We start from the raw sequence: 13,269 nt of genomic DNA, 5'->3' as shown, positions 1-13,269 counted from the left end.
TCTAACTGATCATGCCAGATGTAGACCAAAGCCTATGGTAATACAGTCAAAGCATATCTTGTGAGGGTTGGAAAAAGATGATCCTCAGTATTTTTGCAAGGGTTGATACGGAACCGAGACGTATCGAGGGCCATGTGGAAGAATTGTATATTTTGAAATTCTTATGAATCGTAAATTCTAATCTATACTGACTAAGCGTGCGTTTCTGAATCTGAACTAGAAGAAAAGGTTTTGCCCGACTACCATTGACCTGACGACGTTGGCATTTATAAATCTGTTTTGTTGATGCGACATAGTTTTCTTTTTTTCTTTTTTTTTTATGGGGTTAAATGTCGAGTCAAGCATTTTACTTTGGTCAGGAGTCCAATGAATACAAGGCTAGGATAATTTGCCTAGAAGGATTGCTTCTTTTGATTGTTGACCAACCATAAAGTTCTTTGTTGTTTGAATATAAGAGAACTTTTGGTTTAGTAACTAGACGACCTTGTCTGGGTGTAACGGTTTTCTTATTGGCTAGTTCCAGCATTTCTTCAAAAGATGGGTTAGATACCAATCATATGTTTACCCATCTAGTTACGTATTTTCTATGTTAATGTGAATCAATCACTTCCGCCTTTTTTGAGGACTTCCATATAAGAGTGTAGAAGGAAGTATGATTTATCAGACAAGAGAAATATCCTTAATTACCTAAGGTCCATGCAAAAAAAATGAAGTGCCTTGTTCTATTTTTCAATTCAATAGGAAGTTGGAAGTGTGGAAAGAACTTTGACCTTTCAATGGCAAAAGGGACGTCTATCTTGTGCTTATTTTTCTGTCTTTCAATTGCCCTGTTCTCAACGAAGAAAGAAAAAGTCGTTCTTGCTTTCTGCTTTATACAGTTTATGTTATAATTCTTCCCTTTACTTGCCATATTAATACTGTTCTATTAAGTGGCGAAGCCAGAAATTTTTGGCTATGGGGCACTATGTACTAGTACCTTGGGCTGGCGTGAGCAGGCAGCCACACCAGCCCCATGCTGGCTCCGCTACTGCTATAAGCAGTTGAGTTTTTTTCTCGTGCATGTGGAATGCCCATAATTTTAATTTTATGAAAAGGAAAACGGAAGCCAAAGCCGGTACATGCACGAACAAACTTGAAATAAAGCAGGCAAAAACATTGAGTTATCTTGGGCTGGCGTGGGCAGGCACCCACGCCAACCCCACGCTGGCTCCGCTACTGGTTTTATTACATGTGCAACAGTCTTCTGCTCTAGGCATCAACTGTAATTTTTTTTGCTTATCAATGTGAGAGGTGAGTTCATTTAGATTTCTATTTACCTGAATATCCTAATGTCATGAATACTATTACTAAGATGATTACTCCTGTTCACAGAGTGGTATGCATTTTTCTGGGTAACCCTAACCCTACTTCCCTTAGTTGTAAGTACCTCCAGTATCAAATTAATTTAATATTTATGCAAGTTCAATTGGCCACTTTTTAAATGCGTTGGAATGTTACAAATACTATTGGCTGTTGGTACTGAACTACAAGCAATTATTGCTCAAATGGCACTCGAAATCCAAGAGAGACTGCTTGTAAATGATCATTGGAGAAAAGTAAGTTCGGGCAGAGCCGTTGTGAGAAACCTTCTGCCCATGTTGTAAGGGAAACAACACTGTAATGGTTTGCAAGCAAACATTTTTTGTGCGTATCACTTCAATAAAAGTGAATAGCTCAGTTACATGATACTAAAGAATGGTACTGTTAAAATTACGTCTACTCATAACTATTATTGCACTGATTTGTTCGGTCACGAGGATATCGTTTTAGGTGATACAAATCCCGTATGAACCAAACACTGTTCAGAACATAGTAGTCCTCAGAGTGCTATGTGTATTATGGCAACAAGAGCCAGGGCTTGAACTACTAACATGCAACCTGACGGCCCCCTCACAGTGGGCTCGCCCTGTTGCGTTTAACGTAAGGGAAACCATTTCAGACACAGTCAGTCTATAACCTGCTTTGCTTGGCAATTGAAGGATATAAAGCAGTTCTGAACTTAAGGGCACCCATGTTGATTCAAACCCCTTTGACAACCTCCGATGGCTTGTCTCATGACTCTGCGTCAATTTCGGACCCGGTGGTGCACCTGCTTAAAAAATTACTTAATAAATTTAATTATATTTTCCCCGAAGTCCTTTTTCCACGATAAATCCTGTAAAGCTTTTGATTTACTTATTAAGTAGCCAACAGCCGGCGTACAAATTCAGAGTGAAGGGCTTCGATGCCGCGAGTCCACGAATCCCTGTGAAAGATTGTTCTGCCTCCGCGACCAAATCACGAGGCAAGGAAGCGTTTGTGCTGGGGAAGTGGGTCGTCTCCACTCGCCAGAGGCCCAGAGATAAGGAAAACGGAGTGGGAGAGAGAGATGGGGCGGGAGATCACGGAGAAGACTCAGACCCCGCTTGAGAAGCGGCCGTCGATTCTAATGGTCGGTTCCTCGAACGCCGGCAAACAGACTCTCTCTCAAGTAAGGAAAAATAGATACACATGGAGACACACCTTCTGTTTACCACCTTCGCCGTCACATCTTCATCATCAGTTCTTGTTTCTATCTTTTGGATTGCTTTCTTTGTTTGATTTCTCTACTTTTCTCCATTTGTTGGAATCTCTCCGTGATTTGTGTCCACTCTCTGACTCAATTTTGTTCATTCCCTTTTCCTAAGTTTTTCTTTGCACAATTCTTTCTTGATCCTGTAGAAAAATATTGTTTTTTCTATGCGTCATAGTTGATTCATTTAGTATAGCTTTATGGTTCGCTTCTAAACGTGGTGCATGGGATCGGGTTGTAAGAGATCCTACTTTGTTGAATTGGGAGCTTGCTCTCCTCTTACATACTGGAAGTCTTTGTTCGTTCCTCTTAGAAATTGCGTCTCACAAAATGAATGCTGGAGAATTACTGAAAGCCCACTTCTGAGCGGACATTGATTAAGAAACTGCATCTAAAATATGTTCCTCATAGTCAAAACAACAGGTGGACAATTGATACGAAATATTATCTAGCAGATATTTCCATATGCGTGGAACATCTTGGTGATAGTTTTCCTGAGAATTATTCATTGACCTACCAGCAGCCATTGGCACTGGTGATGGTGTTTGACCAAAGTAATGTGAGTATCCTTACAGAAATATGTTGATTTACTTTGAAAAGTTGTAGCGTTCCATGTAGTTGGCTATGATCATCCTATCCTAAAAAGCAAATGTTATGCAGATGTCATCTTTTGTAGCTCTCCAGGATTGGGTTTCTGTGAACAGTCTCCAAAACTTTGAAATACTGTTATGCGTCGGTAACAGGGCAGACCTTGTTCCCAATCACTTTGCTTTCACTGAATATAGAAGGCGCTTGCAAAAGCAGGGGGAGTGCTCCAGTGATCCACATCTGGAATTCCTGGATTATGGAATCCTTGACAATGAAGGTTGTAGCTTACTTAGTGGAGATGAAGTAGAAGCAGATGCGCCTGAGATCAGAAAGTTGTACATGGATTGGTGCAGAGAACACAACATTGAATATGTTGAGGCCTGTGCAGCAAATGCTGATTTTGACAAATGTGAGGATCATTAAACTCATACAGTTTTCTAAGTGATGATGTTTTCCAATTCTTTGCTAGTATGTATATGCTAGTGTTGGGAAACTAGCTAATCCTAGTTATCCTGAGCTTGATCTGATTCTTTTTACTTTCCTAGCTTCTACGCTGTGGAGATTGGACATTTGCTCTGGAACCTTTTAAGTTTTCCTTTTGTTGATTAAAGTGATAGCCATTGACCAGTCCTCTTTCCTGATCTGATTGGATTATTTTGAAGAAAGCACTCTTTTTCTGCTGTTTGGACACAAAGAAATTTATATTGGATTATTTATAAGCTGGTATCAAACAAGGCAATTCTCCAAATATTTGGATTACAATACAGAATAACCCAAAAGTTGTAATAAAATTTTTCCTCTTTACCTTATAAGTTAGTGATTGTACCAAAATATTTGTTAAAGCATGATTAGTTCAAAATTTCAAATGGTTAATATATTTCAATTGTTAAAGCTATTGTTTATCGAGCACCAGCTTTTTCAGCCAGAAGAAAGAAGAATTTGACTCGTCACCCTTCCCATTTCTTATCTAGATTTTACATTAACTTCACTAAAGCTTATTTTGGATGGCGTACCGTTTCTTGTCCTGGATTGGCAGCTATCCTGGTACTCCTAACTTTCTCTTGTTCCGTCACCTTAATGAAGTGGCAAGTAAAGTACAATGTTTTCCTTCTGGTCCACCTTTGAGGAGTACTCTCACATTAGGCTCGCATCACATGAATAATTGCTAGTTCAGCACCTTACACTAATCATAGCTGATCCAGAGGTCTTTATCATCCAGCCCAAGGGAATGAGGATACTGACATAATTCTACTCCTAGGACATTGGAAACCTCTTCCTTTTGCAACTTGGGACAGGCAAATGCAAACTTGTCCAAGAACGTGATTATTTGAGTTTATCATCCTGTTTGCTAGTGTTCAAGTCATTTTCCACTATCAGTGCTGAATGGTCATTCATACTGACATGGGATGAGTCCAAAGCAGTGTCATTAAATTTTTAATGAAGTTATTTTAATTGTGTCCAGTTGTTCTGTGTTGAGTTGGTGACAAGTCTTCTGATTCTTATTCATTATTTATTGTTTTCATGTTTTGGATTTTACAAAACAAATAAAACAAAGGTGTAACTTTTTCAGCTCAAAAATGGTTCTAGTTAATTGGTGTGGCTGATTTTCTAAATCTTTTTGAGGACAGTTTGATTCAAAAACTGATTTCACAACACTATTCTGATGTCTAAGTGTTTTAAGACATTAAACTAAATTGGACTCTTAGGCAGTAAACCGTTAGAGCTTTTGAAGGAAGACAACTGTAGTTGAGCGAAGGGTAACTCTGTCATTCTAGCTTTCTAAATTCTAGATTGTAACCACTGGTCAGAGACCAAGTTTTGGAATTATAAAAAATGCCCCAACCCGACAAAGGCCCTTAGTGGGTCTGGTATGAATTTAGCCATATTAGTAAGAATCAGATGTCAGGAACTAATTACGTGAACAGGAGAGGAGGTATACCATTGCTAATGGTAACGAGCCATGTGAAAGATTAAACATGTTATATCGGCATGAATTCATGACAGACGTGAAATTCAAGGTGAATGTTGCTTAAGATGATACATGTTAGAGAAATGTTGATAAAGATTCTGCATTCCATTCTCCATAAACTCGTCAAAGAATAGTAAGAGTCAATGAGTCATTAAAACTGCTATTATCAAATATGATATGGCACTCTTTACAAGCTGGTCTTGATTTGGAAATATCACCCAAAAAAAAAAGAATCATGCTTGAGATGAAAGTGACCACCTTTTCAAAAATGTTTTGGTTTTTTATGGGGAAAAGATCTAAAATTTTCCACAATTACCAGGAACTGCTGGAGGTTATCAGTAGACTGTAGAGCATGGAAAATGAATGGATGGGACTGGTTAACTCAGTAAAATGGATAAGGCATATTTATAGGTATTGTTATAAAAGAACGTTATCCTGCTTAATCTGCTTGTATTTCCTTTTATATGCAGCTATGCTTTACTTCCGATGCTTGCACAAAGTTCTGGCCTACCACGTAATGATGGAGATTAAAAGCTCATGGCATGGAAAAACACAATGATCTTTGTGTTTCTGATGAGCGATTTATACTTCTAGGTTACTAGGCTTAACTGCCAGGATTCTTTGGGAAAGCCATCTCCTTATGATATTAGAATCATTTGATAAGACTGAAGATAAGATTACACTGAATGGCTGAGATTTTCTCTGGCAGGCTTTATTTCAATTCTGTTCATTGTCTGGTTGACTGGTTCTGTTGTCTGGCTTAACTGCAAGTTGGCTAGTTTGTCTTCTTCTGTTTCTTGCTGCATAGTCTACAGCAGCATCATAGATCGCCAACTTAGGTAATTGCTCATGGTGCTGTAGATCAAGTTATGAGCTTGGGGAGTCTCTGGGGCTGCAGACCTATTAATTTGTATGACTTCTTCGAAGTTGAAGTTGGGATGAGTGGCTGCTCATGTCGGATGCACGATTGGGTAACTTGAGTTGATCACTTGTGCGAGAACTGTGAAGATAAGGATATCGTAGGCTCGTGTGGATATGTGATGGTGTAAAAAAGCGTGAGATATTTGAACATTGTAATATGCATTGGAACATGAATATGCACCTATGGTTTCTACAGTTACATTACGACACTAGTCTCCTTGCTTTATCTTGGAAAAGTCCCCCTTTTGTTCCGTATGTTAGCTTTTTAGCATTTTGTGCATCTTCTTCATGTCTCTGGTTAAGGTCCTTCTGTTTGATACCATATATGATGTTGTTTTTTGTTAAAAAATAATAATAATAAATTGACTATGGCTCTCATGATTACATAGAATATCAAGTTCTGATCCACGAATTTGTGAAATATGGATGGGAGTCAATGTAGTTTGCATGGAACCAGGTCAAGAGTACCGGGGCTGTTTGGCTGTATTCTAGGGCTTGGTGCAGTTTCCCTTCATTCTTTATGTTTGTCTACAATCTGTTAACATTTATGCTATGTCACATAGGTACAGGTACGGGTGCCGGTGCGGGTACGGGTACAGACCATTTTCAAAAAATTTAGGTGCGGAGGTACGGCCGTATACACACGCGGCCATATATATATATATATATCAAATTTTCAAACCGAATAACATATTCACACATATATATATCAAAAAATTTCAAACAGAATAACATATTCACACATATACATATCAAAAAATTACAAACAGAATAGCATATTCATAAATCATGATCCAAAACACAGTATGGAAGTAATTAACATACAAATATTTCAGCTTTCTTGATAAACAAGTCACAACTCAAGCCATGGTTAAAGAGGAAATGCTAAACAGGTAAACAGAACATGCTAAACAAGTCAAACTGTAAAACAGTAAAAGTCAGTGCAGGCTGTAACAAAAAATTACTGATTTAATCATTTTAATGATAAAAAAAAACATAACAGTTAGAATAGAAACATAGCATTATAGCTTATAATGCTATTCTTCTGTTCTAACTGTATTTATAGCAGGCTTAGCAGCACTCATAAGCCTTGAGTGGCTGTCTGGCAGAGTCTTGACGACCGAAACCAAGAAAATAGAAACAAAAAACAAATAAAAACAGTCAATAGAACATTCAGTTATTGAGAAGACAGACCAAATTAAGATGCATCGTTAAAAATTTTAAACGAACAACAAGAAAACAAAAAAAACGTAAAAACGAAATCACAACGACATACAATAGATTAATAAAACAAAGAAAGAGACTGTAAGATGTGATTTGAAGAACCAGAGAAAGCTACCGCAAAAACTACCGAACGTATGGTTGTAATCGCGCCGGAGGAACAAGTTGCCGCCGACCGTCGAAAACACAAGCGTTAGTTGAGAGGATTCACAAAAAATAAGCAAAATACCATTGCCAACGCTGCCTGCCGTCGCCAGAGATCGCCTGCCGTCGCCGGTCGCCGCCATTCTTCCACGGTAGTTGCCAGTCGCCAAAGAGATTGCCGCAGTCGGTGAGAAATGCATCGAAGGAGGAAGAAGACGTCGCAGGGGTTTAGGGTTTTCAACCATTTTAACGTTAGATGATGTTTAAAACGTTAAAAACTTAAAATCGTCAAAATAAAAAATGGACAACTATGGACTTGGTCAAAGTTGACCGAGTCCGAAATTGGACGAAATTGAACCCGGGTACATTGACCGTACCCGGTACCACGTTGGCCGCACTAGAGGCACACCCACGGGCGTACCGGTACCGTTCCCGCACCGTGCGGGTACTCCTCCTTAAGAGGAGTACCCGTGTGACATAGCATTTATGCTTATTTGATTATAAAGATACATCACATTCGGCATACATATTGCTGAATTTGTTGGCTCTGACCTTTCCTAGTATCAGAACATTTGTTTGGCCCCATTTCTCCAGCAAATTGGATGACTGAGGTCCCTGCCATATGGGTACATGGATTTGTCTTCTTTGAAGGTCATCTTCGTGACTCAGTCAAGTTTCACGGTCCAAAAGGGAAGAGGTGTCACTGTTTCTTGATCCATGGTTGTCTTATATCATAAGTTCATAACACCTTTTGATGCATTTCACATCTGGCTAATTGAAGTTCCTCTTCTTTTTGATAGAATTATTACAATTTTATTTATTTATTTGCTTCTTTTGGGTTGTTTGCATCTTTTATTGCTCTTCAACTATAGGTTTGAGCCATAACCACAGAAAACCCATCTTTTTCAAAAAGAGATCTGATAAGAACGTTAAAAACAATGACAACTAAAAAAAACCTGTCTTTTCCCTCCTTTTCTTTGAAAAAACTCCAAAATGAATTTTTCATTTTTTTTTTTGCATTTTTTTCGTGTTTTTTCTCATTATGTTACATTGTTTTCGCCTTAAAGTTTAAAACTTAAATTATTTGTCTTCATTTTCATTATACTAAAACATCAATTTTATCATTTTATCAAGTTAGTTTTTATGTCTTCTTGTTAGTTTTGCATTTATTTTACTTTTCCTAATTTTTAGGAATTTTCTTTTCTAAAAAATTGCTGAGTTTCTTATGAGATTTTCCAAGATTTTCAGCTTTGCGAAAAAATACCTGAGAAAAACCTTGCTGTTTAAAACCTATTAATTGATATTTGTGGCTTTGGTCTGAGCATATTAGGTTCTCATTCTGGGAATGTCATCATGGAACCTTTTGTTTGGGCCTGGGGATCAACTGTAGTTCATTAAGAGCTTATTTGAGTATTGTAAAAGTAAAACAATTAGTCACTTGTTTATGGTATAGGCAGTAAAACAGATCTTGGGAGGCTACATCAAAGTGGACTGACCTTGTTCAAATAAAGGTTTTGTTACATATCTTAGATGTAAGGAAACTCTGCAAACTTTCCAGTTACCCTTATGATTATCCTTGTCCAGACCATCTTGAGCCAAGTGTTTTATGAATAACATGTATTTCATTATAAATAATTAAAATTATAACTTAACAACTTAAATTAATTCATTATACTTAGACAAAATACAAAAATGAAAAGAAGTTTCAATAATTAAACTTTGCTCCATGAACATCTCAACTGTTGCAAGGAAGCTTCACTTTTTATATAATCTTGGTCCTTGAAGGATAGCCCATAACAATCTTGTCTTTTTTAGACATAAATTGACCCCTAATTGTATTATTTCCCATCAAGGGAGGAAGGTTACTTTTAACATCAGTTTTAAGTAATTGGCGATATATGCTTTCAACTTTTATCTGTTTTAAAGGAAAGTCTTGGCACTTGTTGACTTTCATCAGAGGTGTATCTTCAGATGCAACCTTATACTACATCTACGATTTTGGGATGTATGATGAGATACACTTGATACAAAACCCATGCATCTCTTAAAATGGTTTCAAGAGAAGTACATCGGCCTTCCATATCGAAGAGGGAAGACGAGAAGAGAGAGAGCAGACGGGAAGATAGAGAGCAGTTGGAAAGATGGAAGACCGAAGGCGAAGGGTGGTCTCAGGTCTGGTCATCTGTCGTCGACGGAAGAGGAAAGATGGGAAGAGAGAGAGAGCAGACGGGAAGAGAGAGAGGCAGCCACAGAGAGCAGTAGGAAAGACGGAAGAGTGAAGACCGAAGGGGAAGAGAAGACCTCGGTAAATAGATTTTACCTTAAACCGGTGAACCGGTTTCGCGAACAGGTTTGTACAATTCAAGCGTTATATTCTAGTCAGGTTTAAACGAGTCAAGTTGTTGAACTCAACTAGTTTATGATTTCGGGTTTAACTAATTTATAAATGAGTCGAGTTCGAGCCGTGCGAGTTCAAGTCAAGCTCGAGTTGACTCAACTCGGTGTGCAGGCCTATTTAGACTTTAGTTAATTAATGGGCTACTTAGTTTAAGAAGCAGTCAAATAAAGGGAGATTCATCAACAAGGATTAGGTTCAGAAAAATGTAATTTTTTGTCGAAAAAATATAATATGGATCAGCAGCACCAATTCAGCCCAATTGATCTGCGTGCCCGCAGCTTTGGGGGTATAAATTACTTGGATAGTCGTATTCATGATATTCGTCGACTGACTTTCGTTTGCGTTATTCTAAACATAGGAGGACCCCGAATCGTTTCATTATCAAACAAGTAAAACTCTGACGCCGTGAACCCGGTGTGCGATTAAGCAGATCCATCTCATAATATATCTACAAGATCCGTGGCACAGTTTACATATCATAAAAGAACACAAAGATCGATGACAACCAAAGTGTGAATGAGTTTCATTTTTCTTGTTTTAGTTTTCATGTGCCCAGTAGTTAGTCCAATTTTGAATCCACATAAAACGTCCTATAGGAGAGAATCTGAGTTGAGTATCCACCCCAGAGTTTCATGTAATTTAGGTAGTGTTTGATGGTTAGAAACATATTTCTAGAAACAATGGAATTGGTTTTTTAGAAATAAAATTTTAGATTTTCAAATGTATGTTGTGTTTGATAACTTAGAATTATTTTTCTAAAATTAAATTTCTACGTTTGATTGCAAGAAAGGAAGAATTGATGGAAATGGGAAAGAAGCGGCCTCCTTCCCTTCTTCCGCCTCCGCCCCTTTCTTTCTCCTCCCTCCTTCCCTTCTTTCGCCTCCGCCTCCCTCTGTTCTTCCCCTTTTCTCCTCCCCTCTTTCGCCTCCCTCCTTCCCATTTCCTCCTCCCTCCTTCTACTATCCTTCCTTCCCCTTTCCTCCTTCCCCTCTTCCTCATCCCTCCTTCCCCTCTCCTCCTTCCGTTCTTCCCCTTTCCTCCTCTCCTCTTTCTCCTCCCTCCTTCCCCTTTCCTCCTCCCTCCTTCCATGATCCCTCCTTCCCCTTTCTTCTCCCTCCTTTCCCTTTCCTCCTCCCTCCTTCCTGGCTTCACCACCTCCGCCTCCTTCCCCTCTCCTCACGTCAGCCTCCTTCCCTCCCCCCCCCTCCTTCCACGATTGAGCCCAACGGCTCCAAAAAAAATTCCGGAAATATGTTTCCCGTTTTCATGTTAACTGTAAAAAAAAGTTTCTATGTTCGATAAACAAGAAATGTTTTGAAAATTTGAAATATGTTTCTACTGCTACAGTAAAATACCTGCCCATCAAACACTACTTTAGTAATAGGAACTACTGTTGAAGAAAAATTAAACGACAGACGACATTTTCCATTTTTGAGGTCAAACGACTCGTAAGTTTGATAGCTTCCCCATTGAGAGAACAATAATCGCTTTTTTTTTATACCAACAAGAGCTCGGCATACCAGACCAGGGAACTCTGCCTGCAACTATAAATCAACAATAATTTGTCTGCTCATCTGCATAACCTAGACCGAGGAGCAATACTTGCTTTTTGCTGATATGTTCTTCCCATCTTTGATTGAACACTTCTCCCAATGTGCTCATTCGATCCGTCTCTTCCTACCAACTGCATCTTTTCAGTCTCGGGCTTTCAATTGAAAATGACAAAGGGAAAGAGCGGAAATGAAAGCTCCAGAGGCTACTGACATACCACTTTGACATTGGCTTGGATGCAGAGTACCGTAACTTGCTACGAGTTTTTACTACCACAGAAAGATGTAACGATCTAAAAAGAAATGGATGAACTCCCCCAGACAACCCTCCAAAGCACTAGCGAGAGAGAGAGTATCTAAGCATCAAATTGAAACAGAGAAATCTAGGAGTTTAGGAAACCATCTTAATTGAATCAACATGCAAAATTGAGATCCAAACAAGTTTAGCGTCACCGGGTCAGCTTTGGTTGTCTCAAACCGTTGCTGGTGTTCCTCTGTAGCGTACAATCTGCAGGTTTAGAAAATGAACACCAAGATGTTTTATGGGTGCCTTAAAAGGGTTAGGTAGGTCTTCCTTGTAAGTCTTGTCGATGAAGACCGTACCAAACTGCTGTCAATTCCCACGCAAAAGATCTGCAACAATCCGAAGGCAATAACCTTTATAGCTTCCAACTACCCGCCATGCTTTTTTCCTGTACAAGTTGCAGATGCTGTCAAAGGAGGAGGAGGGAGAAAACCAAAAGCGTGCTTTACTGAATCACCTTCTCTGTAATTGACTCTTGGTCGACATTCCCTACCGGCGCCACTGGCGGCGGCATCGGGGGCGGGCGCCTGAGAGCAATTCTCCGGCAACCCGCATCTTTGGCACCTCCGGACGGTTGGAGGCAGTGGCGACGGAGGAGGGGGAGGGGCGGCAGTCTTTCGGGAGAGGAGAAGGCGGCGGCAGGATGGGCAGGAGGAGTGGGAGGAGAGCCAGGTGTCAATACAGGATGGGTGAAAGCAGTGGCCACAAAGGGGAAAGACCCTCACCTGCTCGCCGGTGAGGAATTCGAACAGGCAGATGGAGCAGTTGGTGGACTTGCAGGCCCCGGCGTCGAAGGCCCCGACGGGAATAGCACGGATGGCTTTTTGCTTGAGGCCCTTATTGGTCTCTACATCGTCGTAATCGTCATTGCCGCCGCTGCTAAAGCCGAAGCGGCACCAACAGGCGCAGCGCGTCATGAAGCCCCAGCCGACGAGGCAGATGAGGGTGCAGAGTAGCGACGTCAGGATGACGACCTCGTCCGAGTTCACGCCCCGTTTGGCGGCTCGCCGCCACCTCCTCCTGTCGACGCTGCGAGTTCGGCAAGCAGCCGCCGGAAGAGTCTCACCCCAAAGATGAGCTCCATCGAGTGTGCAAGAGAGAAGAAGGAATAGGGACTATTTACCAAAGAATTTATTGCTACTTTTAGCCAACATCACTGACATCTTAGTACCACATCCACAGTGCCATATCTCGTACGGATAATATAATAAAAAGAAAATGGAATAAAAAGACGTGCTAAATTAGCACAGACGCTACTAAAAGGCATGTCTTCATATCTTGGACTGAAAATCCTCCTTTTTAACGTAAATTATATATATTTATATATCGCTTGTATAAATCAGTTATATATGCATATTTATAGACCACTTGTATTTATATTGTATATGTATTCACAGATCAAATCTTAAATCCAAGTTTGAATAAATCCAAACCTATCGGTCAAATCTTATATGCATTTGTCTTGCTATCTTTTCATTTTTTGACTTAAAATATAAAATATAGTTAGAGTTATGGCATGTCTTATCTTTTCATTTTTTGACTTAAAATATAAAATATAGTTAGAGTTATGGCATGTCTTCTTAT

General features: G+C 39.5%; 2 protein-coding genes across 5 annotated transcripts; one reads left to right on the top strand and one right to left on the bottom strand.

The window, feature by feature from the left end:
• The first annotated feature begins 2,246 nt into the window (after positions 1-2,246).
• Positions 2,247-6,272, top strand: LOC116257340 (uncharacterized). Of its 4 annotated transcripts, XM_031633973.2 has the most exons (4): positions 2,248-2,509; positions 3,046-3,149; positions 3,251-3,587; positions 6,009-6,272. In XM_031633973.2, exons 2-4 carry the CDS (start codon positions 3,129-3,131, stop codon positions 6,125-6,127), a joined length of 477 nt encoding a protein of 158 aa, XP_031489833.1. In that variant the 5' UTR covers positions 2,248-2,509; positions 3,046-3,128; the 3' UTR covers positions 6,128-6,272. The 4 variants fall into 4 exon arrangements, with proteins under 4 accessions (XP_031489829.1, XP_031489831.1, XP_031489833.1 ...); XM_031633969.2 differs by lacking the exon at positions 3,046-3,149 and having other exon boundaries at positions 2,247-2,509; XM_031633971.2 differs by having other exon boundaries at positions 2,247-3,149.
• A 5,447-nt stretch (positions 6,273-11,719) lies between these two features.
• LOC116257341 (RING-H2 finger protein ATL74-like) lies at positions 11,720-12,796 on the bottom strand. The gene is made up of 2 exons (XM_031633977.2): positions 12,143-12,796; positions 11,720-12,073 (listed from the first exon to the last, which is right to left on the bottom strand). Exons 1-2 carry the CDS (start codon positions 12,600-12,602, stop codon positions 12,054-12,056), a joined length of 480 nt encoding a protein of 159 aa, XP_031489837.1. The 5' UTR covers positions 12,603-12,796; the 3' UTR covers positions 11,720-12,053.
• Positions 12,797-13,269: the final 473 nt, after the last annotated feature.

Source organism: Nymphaea colorata, chromosome 7 (assembly GCF_008831285.2).
Source record: "Nymphaea colorata isolate Beijing-Zhang1983 chromosome 7, ASM883128v2, whole genome shotgun sequence".
In the NCBI taxonomy this organism is placed as follows: Eukaryota; Viridiplantae; Streptophyta; class Magnoliopsida; order Nymphaeales; family Nymphaeaceae; genus Nymphaea; species Nymphaea colorata.
The sequence above is the reverse complement of the archived record's forward strand: the minus strand, read 5'-3'. Positions and strand labels throughout refer to the sequence as shown.

Excerpts from the sequence above, each read along its gene's own strand:
- LOC116257341 (XM_031633977.2), bottom strand. The coding sequence starts at position 12,602 with ATGACGCGCTGCGCCTGTTGGTGCCGCTTCGGCTTTAGCAGCGGCGGC. Across the intron at positions 12,074-12,142 it reads AAGAGTCAATTACAGAGAAG|GAAAAAAGCATGGCGGGTAG; the intron begins GTGATTCAGTAA and ends CAACTTGTACAG.
- LOC116257340 (XM_031633969.2), top strand. The coding sequence starts at position 2,408 with ATGGGGCGGGAGATCACGGAGAAGACTCAGACCCCGCTTGAGAAGCGG. Across the intron at positions 2,510-3,250 it reads GCAAACAGACTCTCTCTCAA|ATGTCATCTTTTGTAGCTCT; the intron begins GTAAGGAAAAAT and ends AATGTTATGCAG. Across the intron at positions 3,588-6,008 it reads AAATGCTGATTTTGACAAAT|ATCAAGTTATGAGCTTGGGG; the intron begins GTGAGGATCATT and ends ATGGTGCTGTAG.